General features: G+C 42.0%; 1 protein-coding gene and 1 long non-coding RNA gene across 3 annotated transcripts in view; one reads left to right on the top strand and one right to left on the bottom strand.

Moving 5' to 3' along the window:
* LAPTM4B (lysosomal protein transmembrane 4 beta) overlaps nt 1-17,303 on the bottom strand; it is a 59,389-nt gene that overhangs the window by 19,779 nt on the left and 22,307 nt on the right. For both annotated transcript variants that reach the window (XM_053963739.1, XM_053963749.1), the window contains exons 3-5: nt 14,622-14,695; nt 13,911-14,033; nt 5,926-6,024 (exon numbers count right to left, since the gene is read on the bottom strand). In XM_053963739.1, coding sequence (XP_053819714.1) covers nt 5,926-6,024; nt 13,911-14,033; nt 14,622-14,695 — 296 coding nt within the window. The remainder of the gene's footprint in view (nt 1-5,925; nt 6,025-13,910; nt 14,034-14,621; nt 14,696-17,303) is intronic.
* LOC128799392 (uncharacterized) lies at nt 15,569-17,012 on the top strand. Its single transcript, XR_008434717.1, has 3 exons — nt 15,569-15,910; nt 16,187-16,335; nt 16,893-17,012. It is a non-coding gene; the product is annotated as an uncharacterized LOC128799392 (long non-coding RNA).

Here is a 17,303-nt window from a genome sequence, read left to right as displayed (position 1 = left end):
CAGTAACACAGCTGGCAGGATTAAAGCAGTTCTCTCCGGAGCTTTCTGCTTCCCATTGTTGGAGGTTAGAGTTTTTCCTTTTGTTTTCTTTCAAACAAGACACCCATGTAATCACACATGATGGTGATGAGGAGACCTTTGTGTTTTGATAGTGCCCAACTTATATTTTTACTTAGTAGGTCTGCACAGAGTTCTTTCATAAACCTAACACATGCAGATTAAACTGCCAGCACTGAATTTGCATGTGTGTCTCACTGAGTGAGTCATACTTTTGTGACTCACTTGCACTGATGGCCTTCCAAAAGCCTCTTATCCCTTTGAGCTGCCCTGTGCTTCCTCTGTCTCCAGAGCTGACACACATGAGCTGTGTTTTTCAGGATGCCACGTGACTGACTGATGGCTTGCTTGCAAATCAGGAAGGTTTTTTTTGCACCAGGGCTGAGCTGGCTAAAATCTGGTAAATTTGCTTCCTCTTTTTTCTAAGGACCTTACAGACCCTGAATTGACTTGCAACTGTTGCAGACTTTGACAATACTTTTGGCCATCAAATGGGGAGAGCAAAAGGCTTCTGGAGTGAGCTAAATCCCAAGGGAAGGTTAGACAGGCTCTGCAGACCAAGCTGTGGGCTGTGCAAACCTACCCCAGGCTAATGAAACAAGTAAATAAATGCACATACATGCACCTTTTTCAGAATTAAGTAAAACGTCATTGTTAATTTAAAGTGGTAATAAGTAGTTCATTAGCTTTCAGTGCTCAGATACTATAGCCTGGGAAAGGCATAAGAGCCAATGCAGAACAGACACTGAATATAGTACACTTCTGTGGGGACACAGCCTGTCTTTATAAGAAACGCTTTACATTAAGCCTACCTATTTGCAAGACTATTTCTATACCGCTTCTGTCAAAATCCAAAGTGAGGGAAGCCCTGTTTTGGATAATACAAGCCTATCTGGGAGAAGCTAGTGGGAGATTTATTTTTTAATGCTCCCATTCCATGTGGTGAACAAAACCCACTTTACCCCACAATGAACCTCTACAGCTTTCCCAGCTCTGAAACCTAGCTCTGCATGTACAAGCTGTTTCTCGTGGGTCAGGTCTGTCCCTTGAATTAAGGAGGTCATCAGCCAGCACACACCAAGGAATTGGCTCCGAGACACTGACCAACCCAGGGGGGAGAGTGGCAGCAGCTCGGAGCATGTCCTTGTCCAAGTGCTTTGGACATGTGCTGCTGGCCTGCAAACCATGAGTCATAGAAACTTGTTTTCTTCAACCTGTAACCTTACTTAGCTCATTCTTAATAATTATTTTCTACCAATACTGCTGCACTGTTAAATGAGGCTCCTGATTCAGTTACCAATTTTCTTTCCTGAAAGACTTGGCTGAGGTTTCAAATACTGCTTTAAAATGTGTGGCTGGACACACAGTATATAAATATATTGATTTTTATCTCAGAAGACTAATGTTCACATTTGAAACTGGCCCTAGATAAAAGGCCTGAACTCCCTCAGCCAAATCCACCCTGAGTGGATTTCCTGCCCACCACAGCACAGACTGGTGACAGACAGTGACACTTTTTGGGGAAGGCAGCCCCAGGCAAACACCTCGAGAAAGGTGTGTAAAAAGGCTGAATGTAGAAACAGGCACCGTGCCTACTTCTAGCCAGCTTTCAGTCTTCCCCTTTGGATGGTGGGAAATTACTTGAGACCCTAAGGATCTGAAACCCACAAAACTTTGTCACGCTGTCTCTTGCTGTTGCAGACACACTCATTCAGTTGCATAACAACAGAAATGAACTGTGCTCATCAGATGCCTGACCAGAAGACTGACCAGCATCTTTGTGGAAATTAGAGGTTGTTGTATTGTGATGCTTCCTGTAACACAGCAAGGGAAAGTCTGTGCTGATCTGGGTCACAGAAGCCCTCTGGGTAACCCCTCACTGGCAGCAAGTGCAGGGTGAAAACCACAAATCAACAGAGCCCCCTCAGGTTAGCAGATGCCTGCACTGAATCCCATTTGACTCCCCAGCTGCTTTGAATTTTCTGTTTACAGAGCTGGGATGGGCTTCAGTAACTGGTGAAAATGAGATAAAGTTTTCTACACAAACTGAAATTTATATGAAGATTTCAAAGGGATGCTAATGGCAGACCAGTTGACCACATGTATTTCCCATGTTGGTGTTACAGAAAGAGAAACAATGAGTTGCTGTGATGATAAAATCTGGAATTAAATCCATCTTCTCAGCACGCTAGAATGTGTATCTTGTGAGAAAGGGTTGTATAAGAACAGCTGCTTAGAACTGAAAGAAATGGTGTAATTGGAAAGAATAATATTAAACCAAATCACTGGTCTGCAACACTTTATACGGCACCTTACAGGGCCAGGACATCAGCTGCTGGCTCAGTCACACACACTGTTGCAATTTAAAGCAACTGACCCCTGTTTTAGAGATGATTCTCCCATAAGTATCCTGTCATCATCAGTGCTGGGACTTGTCCTAGGCTTTTGTGGAACAGGGGACAACCTCGTGGCTATGTACTGGCCATTCCTGGGAGTGGGGATCAGAGCTTGGCTGTTGGGGCTGTGCTCATAGTCCCAGCTGCTGCCCCATCAGCCCTGCAGGAAAGCTGCAGATGCCAGGTGATGGATGTGCTGCAGGTCAGGGCTACCCCTGCCAGGAAGAATGCCCTTGGGCTGAGATACCAAATCTCTCAGGGTGAACACAGAACTTCATTCTTATCCTTTCCCATCTGCTGAGGACACCAGGACATGCAGAGTGCTCTCATCTCTGGGCTCAATAACTTGTACATGCAGCTTACAGGCATATTATGGAGAACAGTGCTAATACTCAGTTTGCTGAAGACCAGCCTGTCTCACTGAACTGGAACAATTTTTGGCTGCTCCACTGGCAGCTACCTTTTCCTACCTACTGTTCAGAAAGAAAAAGGCCAAGGAAGAGGCCATACTGTGAAGCTGCAGAGTGCTTGGGGTTCCCTGAGGAAAAGGTTTAATCTGCTATGTTTGTACTCATTTGAGCTCATTTGTGCCTAAGGAGCTTCCCCCTGTTGAAGCTTCAATTGTTCTGTCTCAGAAGCTGGGGTTGGCTAGAGGAAACTAAGGCTCTCTTCTCCAAACCAGCTGCAGAGGACACGATTCAAAAGTCATTGTGCTGGCTATATAAAATTTGAAGTCCTGTGTACATGTATATACATATATTTCTGCTGATAGGAAACATCTATGTTTCATTGTATGCAACTCCAGTTCAGTTTCTAGACAAAAACAGTGAATGGAATAAAATATTTTGGTCTACTCTGAAAAGTGTTCTGTGTGAAACCACCTGAAATTCCCATTAGGTGCTTCAGATGCAAGTAAATGATAACAACTAAAAAGACAAATGCTTGAGTGTGGTTAGCTGGCTTTCTTACCACCCTCTCTTTTTCACAAACCCATGACTGCAAAACACAAACCCATCTAATACAGCATCTAATACTGCATAATCTTGCTTTCTGCTCAGTAATCTTCTTCTCTGAATGTAGCTTCACCCAAAACAAAAGTGTCATAGTACCAAATATTTCTGAGGAATTCAGTTTTGTATTTCCCACCAGTTGAATGCAGCTTTTCCTACTGTTGCTTTTCCTAGGTCACAATGTTTTGGTTCCTCTCCCTGTTTCTAGTTGAACTCCAGAGGGAGAGGAGGCATATTTTTTTATACACAGTACCTTTCTAGTTTCAATATATAAATGTGGTACCATCTGTTAAGTCTATCAGAGATGAAATGTGATGCATCTGTGTGTGTTCAGCTTTTATTTGATGGAGCAGATTCTGTAAATCTGCATTGCAGCTCTTCTGGAAACGTAAGAAATTCAAATGAAAATGCTAACTGTAATTTAGCATGTGTTTCTGTGTAAGTCACATTTTTTGTGACTCATTTATATGATAATACATTGCTAGAATGAACATTATATGAGCCACACATACTCTTGGAAAAAACAAGTTTCACCACTTAAAATGAGTCTTTGGTACTAATGATTTCTTAGGTTTCTTGTCTCTGTAGTAAGCATTTTTGCCATTCCAATTTTAGTTGCCTTTTTTTTTTTAATAAGCTTGAAGCTTTCTTGACATACTTAAGTCAATGAAACATCAGACCTACGTGGGGTAAAAACAAGCTGTTGGTTGCAGAGAAATTTTTTAGAACACATTCCTTGTGGAACCTGGAAAATCTATGGATTTATTAAATTCACACATATTTCTTAGAAGTGCAAATAAAATCAGCTGTATGGTTGTGAACATATAAGGCCAGAAAGATAAACTCTATTGCTAAATCACAGAAGAAAAGTGAGCATAGCTTCCAACAGCACTTTAATACACCTTATCTGTTGGGTTTCTTGAAGTAGCTTCAATAACCTAATCTAACCCAGTTTTGAAGTAGCTTCAATAACCTAATCTACCTCTTTTGCCACAATAACATTCCCTGTGTATGTTGTCAAATGCGTTGTCTGGAAGCAACATCTTTGGTGTCATTGTGACTCTTTAGGACTTGTCTAATCTAAAGCAAAATTGCTTTGCAGAGAGAGCAAGACTAGTCTGAAATAAAGTCCCACACAAGAAATACAAAACCAGCAGCACTGTGCTGTAAGAAACTCATAGAAGGGTGCAAGAAAAGGGCAAACACACCAGCATATTTTACAAGAGGTCCAATGCTCAGGGTACTAGTTGGAGCCACAAGTGATTGTTTTTCCTACATTAATTTGTCTGATCTTATTCTGAGCTCCTTTTGAACTTCTGACCCACAGCAGGAGGGGGCTGCTGCACTGGATAGTCAGCCTGGATGTGATGATTTCTCATGAGCCCTTTCCAACTGCTCTGGGTGATGCTCCATCTCCTCTTTGCCTGGTACCTGCCACCTCCAGACCTCTCACCCACTAGATTTGCAAATAAATTCTCATTCCCTGTGTCCTTCTGTTGCTTGGTCTGACAGTTCTTTACAGTGCTACTCCCAAGAGAGATTTCTTGGATTTATTTATGTGCTGTACAAATTTCTTTTTGAGACAGGGCACCAGAAAGGAAGTCATGCTTCCAGAGATGGTGGGCATCAGAACTGGCTAAGAAACTATACAATTTATACTTTTGGTTTTTCTATTCCTTTCTTAATATTCTTAGCATTTGATTTACTTGTTTGACCAGAAATGAGCTAAGCTAATATTTTCACAGGTCCATCTGTAACAGCTACAAGACCCCTTTTATAGTGGTCATTCTTACTGCAGTCCACTGCAGTGTTGGTGAAACAAGAGCATGCTTCCTCAGTGCCCACTACTAAGAATTTTTTACCACTGAGTTTCTCTACTATTTCCTTGTTAAGTCAGTTCATCCCATGAGATTCTCCTGCAAAGATTTCTTGGCTAATTATTTTCCATATTTTGAATGACATTGCAAAAAAAATGTTGTTAGATTTCCTTTCCCTTCCCAGATCTCTTATGAATGCACCAAGCTGCATGGGTCTCAGTGTTGGAAAGACTGATAATTTATTTTTATTCCCTATTCCCTAGCTACAGTCAGTGAGGTGACCTTTTCTCTTCTCCCTACACATCTTTGGGTGGTTTTTAAAGTTTTTCATGACACACACTGCTGAACATGTTCTGCAAACACCAGAAGTCTGTATCAACAGGTTCTCCCTTGTCCACTGCTTCAAAGATTCATAAGTCATGAGTTCCTCCTATAAGCATCACACTTCCCCATTGTGGACTATATGTTCACGTGTTTGTCTATGAGATTCTTCACAATTTTTTCATGACGTCTAGAACCCTATTTTGTACAGGTATCAGGCTGCAGGGGGTGTAGTTATCCAGAACTCATCTCAAGACAGACCTCCCAGTAAGGGACATCCCACCCATGACCAGAAGCGGACTTTATACACAACAGTGCACTTACCTTGAAAGCCAAAATGATACTTATGAAAAGGAGGATAATCACAACCAGACATGTAGGGTTCACAGACATAATCTCTTCCTTGTAGGGAAAATTGTTGGGCTGCATAAGTAAAAATAAGCAAAACACTGTGAGTCAATCTCAGAAGTCATTTAAGAGCCATTCAACTAGTGCATTCTATAATTAACAGCTTACAAAGCTTTCTGTGATTGACTAAATCCGGAGCTCTCCCCACCAACAACCAGTTTCAGTAAGTGTGGCTACGACAGGCATTGTGAACACTCAGCTGCCAAAGGCTCCCTGGAGGGCTGAGGGATTTGCTTTTTCCTTTGGATGTGGTGTGGGCTCTCCCTTGGTGCACCCTGGGTTTGTATCTGACACAAACTAGCAGAAGTCTGACAGCTTTGCAGCAGGAAATCTTCCACCATGGGAAATTGCAAGCAAATCTCATACTTACTGAGTAATCATTACACTGGCACTGGTTGCCAAAGAACAGTGGCAGCTCTTTCCAGAAAGTCAAAGCAAGAAAAACTGGACTGCATAATCCTTTTATCTAATATTTTAGGACATTTCAAAATACCTTGAGTCTATTATACTCCATCTTATTTTGGCAAAATTTGGACTACTTCTCTAGGAGCACTTGTTAGTGCTGCTAAATATGTGTCCCATGGAGTCATGGGGTCCTACACAGGGCCACCTCATGATTTCAAGCTGAAATGTGGAAATCTGCCCCAGGCCCTTCTCTTACCACATACAAGAAATAGAGGTGACAAAATGAATTTTCCTGCTTAGCACAGGCTCTAGTGATTTAGAGCTGTGAAACACTTTAGGATCAGTGACTGAAAAACAGCCCCTAAAAATGTTTTACTGTATTTTTTATTGCTTAAAAACTCCACGCCCTTTGAAATGAATGTTCCAAATAGTTCTGAAATACTGCAAGATACAAGTTCCTGTTCCAGTTAGAATAAACCATTGTTCACAGACAGAGCTGTTCTCCACAAAAGATAACTCCACTGCAACAGTAGCTCATTATATCTGAATGCAATAGTTCCTTCCACACAACTCCCTTTTCCCTTACAGGTCTAATTACTTAACCAGGCCAGCTCTGCATCCTTGTCAGGACAATTAACTAGACCGAGCTATAACTGTATTCTTGGCAATGATGGTGTAAATCCAGAGTAACCCCTTAATAACCCTTATTCCAGCAGTCAGACCAGTGCATCAGGAAATTATCTCTTTTTTTGGACAGCTGCTACTGAGAATAGCTCTTTATTTAGCGCTTCCATGAACTGTTCAGAGTGGTTAACATCAACAGCAGCTGTAACCGTTTGCAGATAGATGTTACATAAGCACATTTTCCACTTCCTGACAGCAATGTTTCTGTTCCTGTACTGAATTCCATGACTGAAGTTTTTATCATGTTATCTTCTTTGTCGAGCTAGAGCTTTTGTAGGGAACTAGCTTGCTATAATTCAATAAGTTACTGCTTTTTTTTTTCCCACAGAAGGTCATTCTAAATATAGAGAATCCAGTCACCCAGAGACCAAGAAAGCAAGAATATATGCAAAGAAATTATGCACTGAAAAATTAAACAAAAACTTTATATGCATAAAATTTAAGTATTAATGCCCTAACCTCCCATCCTGTTTGCAGAAGGGACACCATAAGTTAGGAAGTTGGAAAGTCCAGTCAGTAAAGGACAGTTACAGTAAATCTGTACCCGAATGATTTTTTCAGTACTGATCTACCATTAAAAAAACAGTCAAAATAGTTTGTGAATGTAATAAAATATTCCTATTAAGACTTTGGTTCTCCAAAGAAGAACCTGTTTTTTAGGAACCAGTCACTGGTCAAAGAGTGGATGACTGCGTGCTGTGTTTTTGGACATAATCTAATGGGCTGTTTCTAGACATCAACTCAAAAGGGATTTGCACAGAGGCAAGAAGAGGGCAGGCAAATGACCTAGAAAGTTCCCACTTCCTTGAAAAGCAGGAACATCTGCTGGAGCCATGAACACCGGTCAAATCTGGTGCAGGGTGTGCTGCTCAGCAGTGCCTGGCCTTCCCTTATATCAGCACCAGTGTTTCAGCAAATATTTCAGCAAGGCCAGGAGAGCACATGAGGAACAAGTACTGTGCTTTGTCCCCTTTGGGCTCAGCCTTCTGGCTTCTCTGTCCTGAAGAGATGAGAGGTGTAAGCAGCCCCAGCGAGGTGGTGGGTGCTGCACCCATGCCATGGTTAGCCCCATGCACAGCTGCCTGGGAGATCTCGGTGCAGGGTGTGAAAACCAAAGTCAGTCCCTTCTGGAGCTTCCAGGCTTCCTGTGTGGGAGAAAAGCTTTCAGTTCTCTGATGGATAGCCCAGGAGCATTGGGTCAGCATGGAAGAAACCCCTTTGGCTTTTTTGCTGACTGGGCTGGGCCAGCCTATGAGCAGTCTGATCTTAAGTCACAACTACAAACCCCTTCAGTGCAGTAGGAAAACCAATTTATGAAACCTGCACCTTTGGCAAAGAAGCAGGAAGGATGGTAGGAAGCATCTCAACTGGTTCCAGTCTCACAGGGACCACACTGGAACTGGTGCCATTAGGCAGCCCTTGGGGTCCCATCCCATGGCTGCAACTGTTCCCAAAAATCTCATTAATTCTCACAGGAAACAGGTACCAAGAGTGGTTCAGATGAATCAAACCACTGGTCTTCACTGACTGCAATGATGAACTTAAATATTGACGTGGATACATGAGGTGGGAGAAGAAATTCTGCTCCTGTCTTGGGAGTTTGCTCTCCTGAGGGAAGACCAGTAGCTGAAATCCTGCTGCTGGGAAGGTTCCAGGCACCAGGCTTGGTGCTGCAACTTCTGGAAAAAGATCAGTGCCTGATGTTGCGCAAGGTTGGATGAAGCTGTGACTGAAATACATCTGTGTGGGAAAAATTAAGCCTATCATTGGAAATACAGAAGTGATTTTGGAGCAGAACATGACAAAATTTTCTACACAAACAAAAGGTAGTTGCAATGGTGTTGCACTGGCATGCTAAAGTAATAATTAAAGTGTCATTTATAACCTTGTCATGGATGTGGAGAGGGCTGTGTGCATAATAATATACTTGATGCATTTCTAATTTAAAAAAAATACTGCTTATTCATATCAAAGCCCTGTTAGACACTTAAAAGGACTCTAAAATGCACATGGAAAGTACATTTCTACTGCATTGGTATCATACGAACACAAGAAGAATAAAATGACAAAGGCCAAAGCCATTTCTCATTCCCTCAGCCTGCTTGCATGACCTTTCATGTTTTCTTTCCCCTTGGATCACAAAAAATCCACTTTAAAATACAGTGTGGATTGTCACTCCAAGTTACAATCCTCCAAGTATCGAAGTCTTACAAAATTGAAAGGAAACAGCAATGTGTCTGTAGAATTTGTAAAGCTCTGCTATGAAGTCAGTGGTACTTCTTTGGAATTATAAAATGGCATTAAAAATTGTCAGAAAGGATATTTTGGTTTTAAGCTTTAATTTATAGGAAAAATTTCTTTCGGTTAATCTCTTTTCTCTAGGCATTTCTCCATAAATTTAAAAGCATAATTGATACCACCTGAATTGTTAGGCAGCAGCATTGCAGGCAGTCCCACAGTAAAGCTACTTAATATACTTTGAAATTTTGTTTAGATGAACTCATAGTCCTGCACTGTGATTAGAAAAAAAGTTTGCATAACTCAGTTGCAGACCAGCCTGTTCTGCACCTCTGCTTCAGTCCATTTCATGTGCTGTTACCAAATGACAGAAGATGAAGCATTTAATTTGTTTTAAAACACCCATATATCAAAGATTTAGTGGGGCTAAATGAAAGAAATGTGCTTTAGGTCAAACTGCTTTAGACCTCTGCTTAGACCAAGAACTAAAATGATTTTTATTTTACACATGTTGGATTTGCTGTATGCAAAAAATTTTGCTTTTTAAATGACAATGATATTGACCAAGATATCCAGTGTAACTCTTAGAAACTTTGATCACATGATCACCATTAAAACTTACTAAATGCAAAACTTGTAACATTTACTTATTTTACATGACCCTTCAGGCTAAGATGCTCTTGCAATCTATGGCAATTAAGTAGCACACCTGAGTGCAGCTGGGTATCAAAAGGCAACAAGAAGTTTCCAAAGACACTGTTCCTAGGAAAGAAGAAGCCAGTATAGACTGATGTTACCAAACACCCTGTTTGGAATTGCAACAATTGCAACATTTTCAGCTATGGCTCCGACCAGATCATTGATATGTACTCTCCATCTTGCTAAAAGTACATGGAGAGTTTCTCAGTAGCTGTAACTCATCACCCACCGACTGACATCTGGCAGATGTGAAAGTAACAATAGTATGTTACCAAAGTAACTGTATAACAATACCAGATAATAGTGAAGTTGAAAAGGTTAAAGAAATGGGGGTTTTCTCACCTTAGAGCAAACAAAAAGTTCTTCTGAGACTGCTAAGTGCATTCTCTTACCAAATGCAAACTTTCTTCCAGATATTCAATAATGGATTTGAAGAACAGTTGTGATTTTTCATTTACCTTATGGAGCTGTGCCCCCTAAATTATCATTTCCCAAATGCAAAGCCGTTTTAGAGGAACAGAGACTGTAAGAATGCCAGAAAGAAACACAATCCTTGTTTCCTGCCTACCCTGGCAGACCACTGCAAAGGGGGTGAGGGCATGACAACTCTAGGGCACAGGGTTTGCAAACCAGCAGGAGGGATCACACCCCAATGGCACTGCATTTATGGTGGTATTGCTTGCAGTGATTTTCACCTTGTCCCATCTCTGAGTATCTGATAACAGTGGATGTGCCCTTCACATCTCCCCTTTGCTTCTGCCCACTCAGACAGATGTATTTACTCTGAACCAAATGTAACAACCTTATGCCAACAGATGTAGCACTTCCAATAAAGGGACAAGGGGTTTCAGTTCAGCTATTTGTGCTTGGGACCACAGCTAAGACGCGGGAGGCATAATTAGCTTCAAAGCAAATGCAGAACAACTTCAGAACTTTTTTGAACAGGAGGCATTAACTGTTCAAAATTCGTCACAGCTATTGGTAGGTTTTCCCCATCACTAATCTCCAACACACAATTGATAAAATACAAACTAATCCTTGTTTCTAAATTAACTTAACTTGGACTAGCTTCCAGCTGCTCATTAGCATTATGCCTTACATCTAATTTAAACAGCCTTTTAATACCTCATTATTTTGCATATGAAACTTCTAATGGCACTACCTCTTGGTCTTTCTCAGTAAATGAAGCAGGAAAAGCTGGTTGTCTCTCATCATTCTACAGTATATCAAGCTTTTATATAGTTTTTTTAAGGAACTTTTTTGCATGTTCTTTGACTTTCAAGCATTGGTTTTTTTACAACCAGACTCCATAAATAGATGAAGGAAATTCACACTACCAACAGAGAAGGGAAGTCTCCTCTCTCTTACAATTAATTGCTCTTTTTTTCTGTCCACAAATCCCAAGAGCAATTTTTGCAAACAGCAAAACAACCTAGGGACTCTAGTTTGGCACTTAAATCCCTAGGCTGCTTACAGGGTTACTGCATCCCAGGCACAGTTGTCAAACCGTATGCTCATCTGTGTTGCTCAGGCTTTTACATCTCTTTGCATTTGTCTCTGTAGCAATATTACTGGCTGAACTCAAGTTCTCAGGCAGTCTAGCTCAGCTTCAGCCACGGGTTTTATTAGAAGTGAATTTGCTGGGAAAAGTCACAAGTTCTGGGAAATGCAGAGATGTGCTCAGTCTGGGCAATGCAGAGTAGGGTCTTCCAGAGCGTGACACAGAACAGCCAGATTAAATTCCTGCTCACAACTTCCCACCAAAGGACTCAATCCCTCTAGACTATGAGCCTGGAGAAGCTCTCCCATGGCTGACATCAGCTTGTGTGAAGTGCCTTTTGGGGTCCAACATTATTAATGGAAGTCAGGAGGAGCATGAAGTCTACTGCTCATTGCTGGAGACCTTCCTCTACTCAAAATAGAACCTCACTGGCAGATGGTCAGTTTGACCACAACCCTTTTCAGTCTGCCAGCTAACCCCTCCATGTGATACATCCTGTATTGATCCAGTGCTTTATTGCTGCTCTGAGCATCATGCTGTGAAGTCAAACATCTCATCAAAGGCCATTATGCCCCTGCCCATCTTTGTTGATGAAGTCAGTAATCTTGTCGGTGAAGGAAAATGAGTTTGCCTGCAGGACTGATTTTTCATGAAACTGTGCTGGCAGTCATTAATAATTTTTTTCTGGTCTAATCCATTATCAATTGACCGTCCTCTCTGCCCCAGCCCTTCTGTTATTATTCTGCTTGGTAGCAATGTCAGGCTAATCAGCCTATAATTATCCTGGAAATCCCCCTTGCCCTTTTGGGCACTGACAGTTTAGTGCTCCTGAAGACCTCTGACATTTCATTACCAGTCCAGAACATGATTTACAACAGCAAGACAAAGATGTGTGCAACCAAAGATTCAACACTCCAGAGCAGTAGTACAGAGTGCTCTGCTGCACCATACCCAATCCCTTCCAATGCCTGCTCTTTCTCTTTCTCTTTCTGCTACAGAAGGACCTGTTATTTTTTTATCTGCAAGGAAAAAAATGGATGTTTTAGCACATATTTCAAGAGTAACAGCTGGTCTTTGCCCTTCTAGTGAGTCAGCTCCAAATGTAGCACCAGATTTTCAGCAGAAGAGCAGAGGCTTTTAAGTGCACATTTACCAGCCTGTTTTTGTCCCTGTCATATTCTTGCACAGTGACCAAGACTGAGTAAAATCTGGTTACAACTCATGCTCTGGGAGGTGGGTGAAGTTCTGCAGCCACAGAGATGCTGCCAGAGTGCTGCCAGAAGAGCAGGGCTGGCACTGATGCAGCAGCAAGGGTCTGTGGGCAAAGGTCAGGCCAAAAGGCTCCAGCAGTAGCAGTGCTAGCTGTAGTTCTCCCAAACCATGGCTGTAATTTGCTCTTTTCCACTCATATATCTGAGAATCTTTTGATTTATGCTTCTGCTTCTCTTCCAGTGCACCATCAGCTGTGAATGCAGGTGAGTGTTAAATAAGATGAAGGATAACAGGCTCCTGATACATCCCACCTCTCACTGGCATGACACATTGCCTCTTCCTGCAGATTTGTGTGGCTACTTATCTGCCTGCTGTTTCTCATTACCTGGTATTTATACCAGCCAGCTTTCCATCCACACAACAAAGTTCACAGCCAAGCTAATCTGTATTCAGGTTCTCAAGGCAGATTTTCAGAGACATTTGCAGAACTGGCTTCTCCAGAGCTCTGCAACTCCACGTGAACCCTGTGGATGTGGGACGTGGTCCTGTGATGAGACAGAGGCTGGTGGGCTCTTGTCTTTGCTCTAGGAGGTTGTGATCGTATCTTGTACATATGCAGTATGTACAATATTGCATATTGTATGTAATACTGGCCATAGATATTTGGCCAAAGCAGAACGAGAAGGGAGACTCTAAATGTCCCTAGGACATAATCAAAAATATTTTCTAGCAAAACCAAATATACACTCAATCAGACTCCTGCCTAATTAAATGTGTTATAGCTACCGAATAAATTAAAAGGAGCAACAAAATATCCTTGAAATAGTACCAAAAATAAGCCACTGGATATGAACACAATAGCTGTGAATGCAAAAGCAATTATTTATCATCCATGTCTTGCAATATGAGTCTCACTCTAAATGAATGGTGCTAAGAGCTTTCACATCACTGCAGAACATCCTTCAGCTTTTCACTAATATTGTAGTAAGTTAGTAATGTAGCCTTGCAAGGATGTTGAATTCAGACTGGCAAGGATTGAAAGAACTTCTCAAGGACTATATGAGAAGGATACCACTGGCTAGAAATACAGGGCAGAAACTCCACCTTATAGAAGTTTTTCCCCCCAAAGCCCCCAAAGGCCTGTGAACATCAAGTGAATTACCAATTGACGGAGGTAGTCCTGGATTGTGCTGGGATAGACGAGTACGCTGATGGCAACCAACGTGTTGAGAGCAAAGTCAAAGATCTGGTAACAGAAGAAAGGGATGATCCAAGCTGCATGTTGCTGAAAAGGAAATAAATTAGAAACTCATCAGCCGTAAGTTAAAATAGAGGAATATATGTATTTCTACAGGAATCTAATGAATATTTGACATTACGGAGTATTAAATCAGCTAAGAGAAATATGACATTCAGCCAAAAGGTTCGGCCCAGACAATTTGGCTGCTCTACTGCAGTCATATGTGCAGTGCAACTCCCACAGCTTGATACATTAGGAGATTTAGAAACCACATAATACTTTTCCTTTCTAATTAATAGGATTAGCGTTGGAACAAACCACAGACTTGGGAGGTGAATGGGGAAAAATTCCCTTAACTTTGATAGGTACAAGATTCCGTTTTCTGAATTCACCATTTGTCCAGAGCTTACTCATATTTGAAACTGCAGACAATCAACACAACTGCAGCAGGGGGCCCTGGGGTACCACTGATCTAAGCAATCAGTTCTGCTGCCTCTTCAACTTCTTTTCCCTCTACCAATTTTCAGCTAAACAAGTAAAGAAGCAATTGTTAGAAAACAGTTTTCTTAATTTTGTTTCTGTGGAGTTGTGTGTTTCACTTTATTCGTGTCTTCCCCAAACGTAATGGATTACCTTATATGCGCCATATGTAGCCATTGCACAGATCAGAATCATGAGGAGAGAAATTGCGGTGGCAATGCACATATCTGGAAAAGAGACACATCACATCAATGATTGCAGACAAATTCAGAGCTTGGTTCAGTTCAGTTGCCACCTCCCTTCTGCAGAGCATTTCAGAGGGCAGGGTGGGAGATGGGTGGAGATGGGGTCAGGTGCATCGTTCAGGCATTGCTGGAGGAAATCTCCGGCTTTTGTGGGGAACCTCCTAAATGCAAGAAGCACAGACAGTGCTTATATCTGCTCAAGCCTGCAGCATTACACTGTGCTGACACTTACACTAACACTGTGCAAACCACTACAGCCTCTATAAGACTATGGAGATGAATGGTCTAGTTTTTCTAAGGATTTTCAAAACTCAGGAGCAGTTTTGACAAGACTATCTTACTGGTGGTGCTGATATCTGTAGTCAGAATGCATCTGCTTTTCTGCACTACAAATTGTTTCTTCACCAACAGTTGCTGCACACCATCGCTCATATATCTTTATACTGGAAAAGGAGCAAAGCTGGCAGATAAAGTCATTTTAGCAGAAATAACATCTTGAAATTTTTAATTTCAACCAACAATACTACAAAGATATATTTATTAATGAAAATGTATAACCGTCAGGAAAGGTAAAGCAGTAAAGGAAGGAAAATATTCTATTCTTTAAAGTTTTGATTGGAGGAATTACAGGAGTCCTATATTTTTCTTCTACTGCTGATCAGTTTTCAATTAACTTTTCATTAGATTAAGAAGTTCCTAAACCATGAACAGTTGGAATGAGATCCTGGGGGGTAAAAATTACATGTTTGGTCTTTTCATATGCACCTCCCTAGGTATCATTACAGGCCACTGAATTTCTGAACTTGACCTTACAGTGAGTTTGGGAGTGCAATGGAACATTGTACCTGTTTTCTGAGGTTAAGCCTCTGCACAAAGAGGACGTGAGGTATACAGGACATGGCTTTAGAGATTCCACCTCTGCTGGTGTCTGTGAGGTATGTGCTGTTCACATTGCTGTCAGCAGGTTTAAACTACCTGCCTTGGTGAGGTACATGGAGGAGCTCTGAGATGCACAAACACACAACAGTGTTCTTCAGATGCTCACTACCCTGACTTTGGAAGCATCAAAGTGTCAAGATGGCATCATTTCATCACAGAGCTGCCACAACATAGAACTCCAGCACATGATGAGGAACATCCCACAGCATGGAACAGTCCTCAACTCAACTCCCTGGATGCATCAAAATCAGGTTCTGGGTACGTGCCCGGGAGCCTTCACCCAAGTCTCTGAAAGGATCTGGCAGCTGTGGACAGGTCTCACCTCCTACCACCAGGAAGCAGTGCAGGCTCACCCTGGTCATGGCTGAGGAGGAAGGACAGGCACTAAGTCTTGTCTGTCATTATTTCCAGCCTATCAGAATGATCATCCATGTAGAGAACAAAAGACCCAGTCCTTGATCCTCCTGTGCCTGAGGAAGCACAAACTTTGCCCTAGATGGCACTAATCCAGATTTCTGCTGGCCCTTGTTGCAGAGAGGAACCTCAGCCTTGTGAAGCTGGAGTTAAAATGAGCAAGAGGAGACTGCTGCTGGCAGATGAGGACATCTCCAGAGCTGCTTGTGTTCTCTGGCTCCTTGGGCACTGCATCTACCAACAGCAGGATTAAGGACTTCAGAATCCAGGTCTCTCCTTTTCCAGAACACTGCCTGTGTCCTATGTTTCAGGATTCATGTTCTCTCTCTCTTGCCCCTAGAGCTTGTCCTTGTGATCGCATAGGAACTCAAATGCCACAGAAAAAGTTCTATGGCAGGCTATTTCCTAATTTAATTGATTGCATTTGAAGGATAAAGTGCGCTTTCCTGGCACTTGGGAGGACCACATTCAAACCACTGTAGTCTGATGAGGCCCTGGAGCACAGATGTCCTTTCTCACTGTACAAATACTTGAATCTTTGTCTTATTGTCAAAATAAGCAGGTCTTACCCAGGAGAGGGGCCTGCACTCAGCAGTGAGTTTAACTCACCCGCTTCCTTCACAGTGGCTGCCTGCAACTCAGCTCATGAGTGCTACACGATGCCATCAGGAGGCAGCTGGGCTCCCTACTCATCACTCAGGAGGGAATGATATCTCTGTGCATCCCAAATTGCTCTGCAAATGCACCTCCTTCTCCTCTTAGAATGTGTAGAGAATCCAGACAACCAGTGCAGTGTTTGAGCTGCATTACCTTGACCAATTTCTAGGTTTTTAGGAGCTGTAAAGGCTGTGCTGTGCTTGTTAGAAGTGATCTGAATTCTGCCCTCAGGAGGAAGAAGCATCCACAAAATATACCTCTACAAATAAAAGGTACTGCAGCCTCTTAAGACACTTCTGGTTGTGCAGTCATTTACTCTGGCTGCCTACATACATCCTGTGAAATCAAAATTATTTTGAATAGACCAGGTACAATTAAGGTAATGAAAGAAAAGGAGAGAAGTGAAAATGGCTGCTGTAGCCACTAACTTCAATTGAACCTCTTGTAAAAGAGACTCTTGGTTCAATATTTTGATTCTGACCACCAGTTTGGAGGCATTGCTTATGCATTTGTTCTTGATCCCAACCACTTACTTCCTGCATCCAGGGGGAAGCTGCTGTCATTGTCATTTGCAGCAGAT

This window comes from Vidua chalybeata, chromosome 1 (genome assembly GCF_026979565.1).
Source record: "Vidua chalybeata isolate OUT-0048 chromosome 1, bVidCha1 merged haplotype, whole genome shotgun sequence".
Lineage (NCBI taxonomy): Eukaryota > Metazoa > Chordata > Aves > Passeriformes > Viduidae > Vidua > Vidua chalybeata.
Note: the sequence above shows the minus strand (reverse complement) of the source record. Positions and strands in the feature narration are given on the sequence as shown.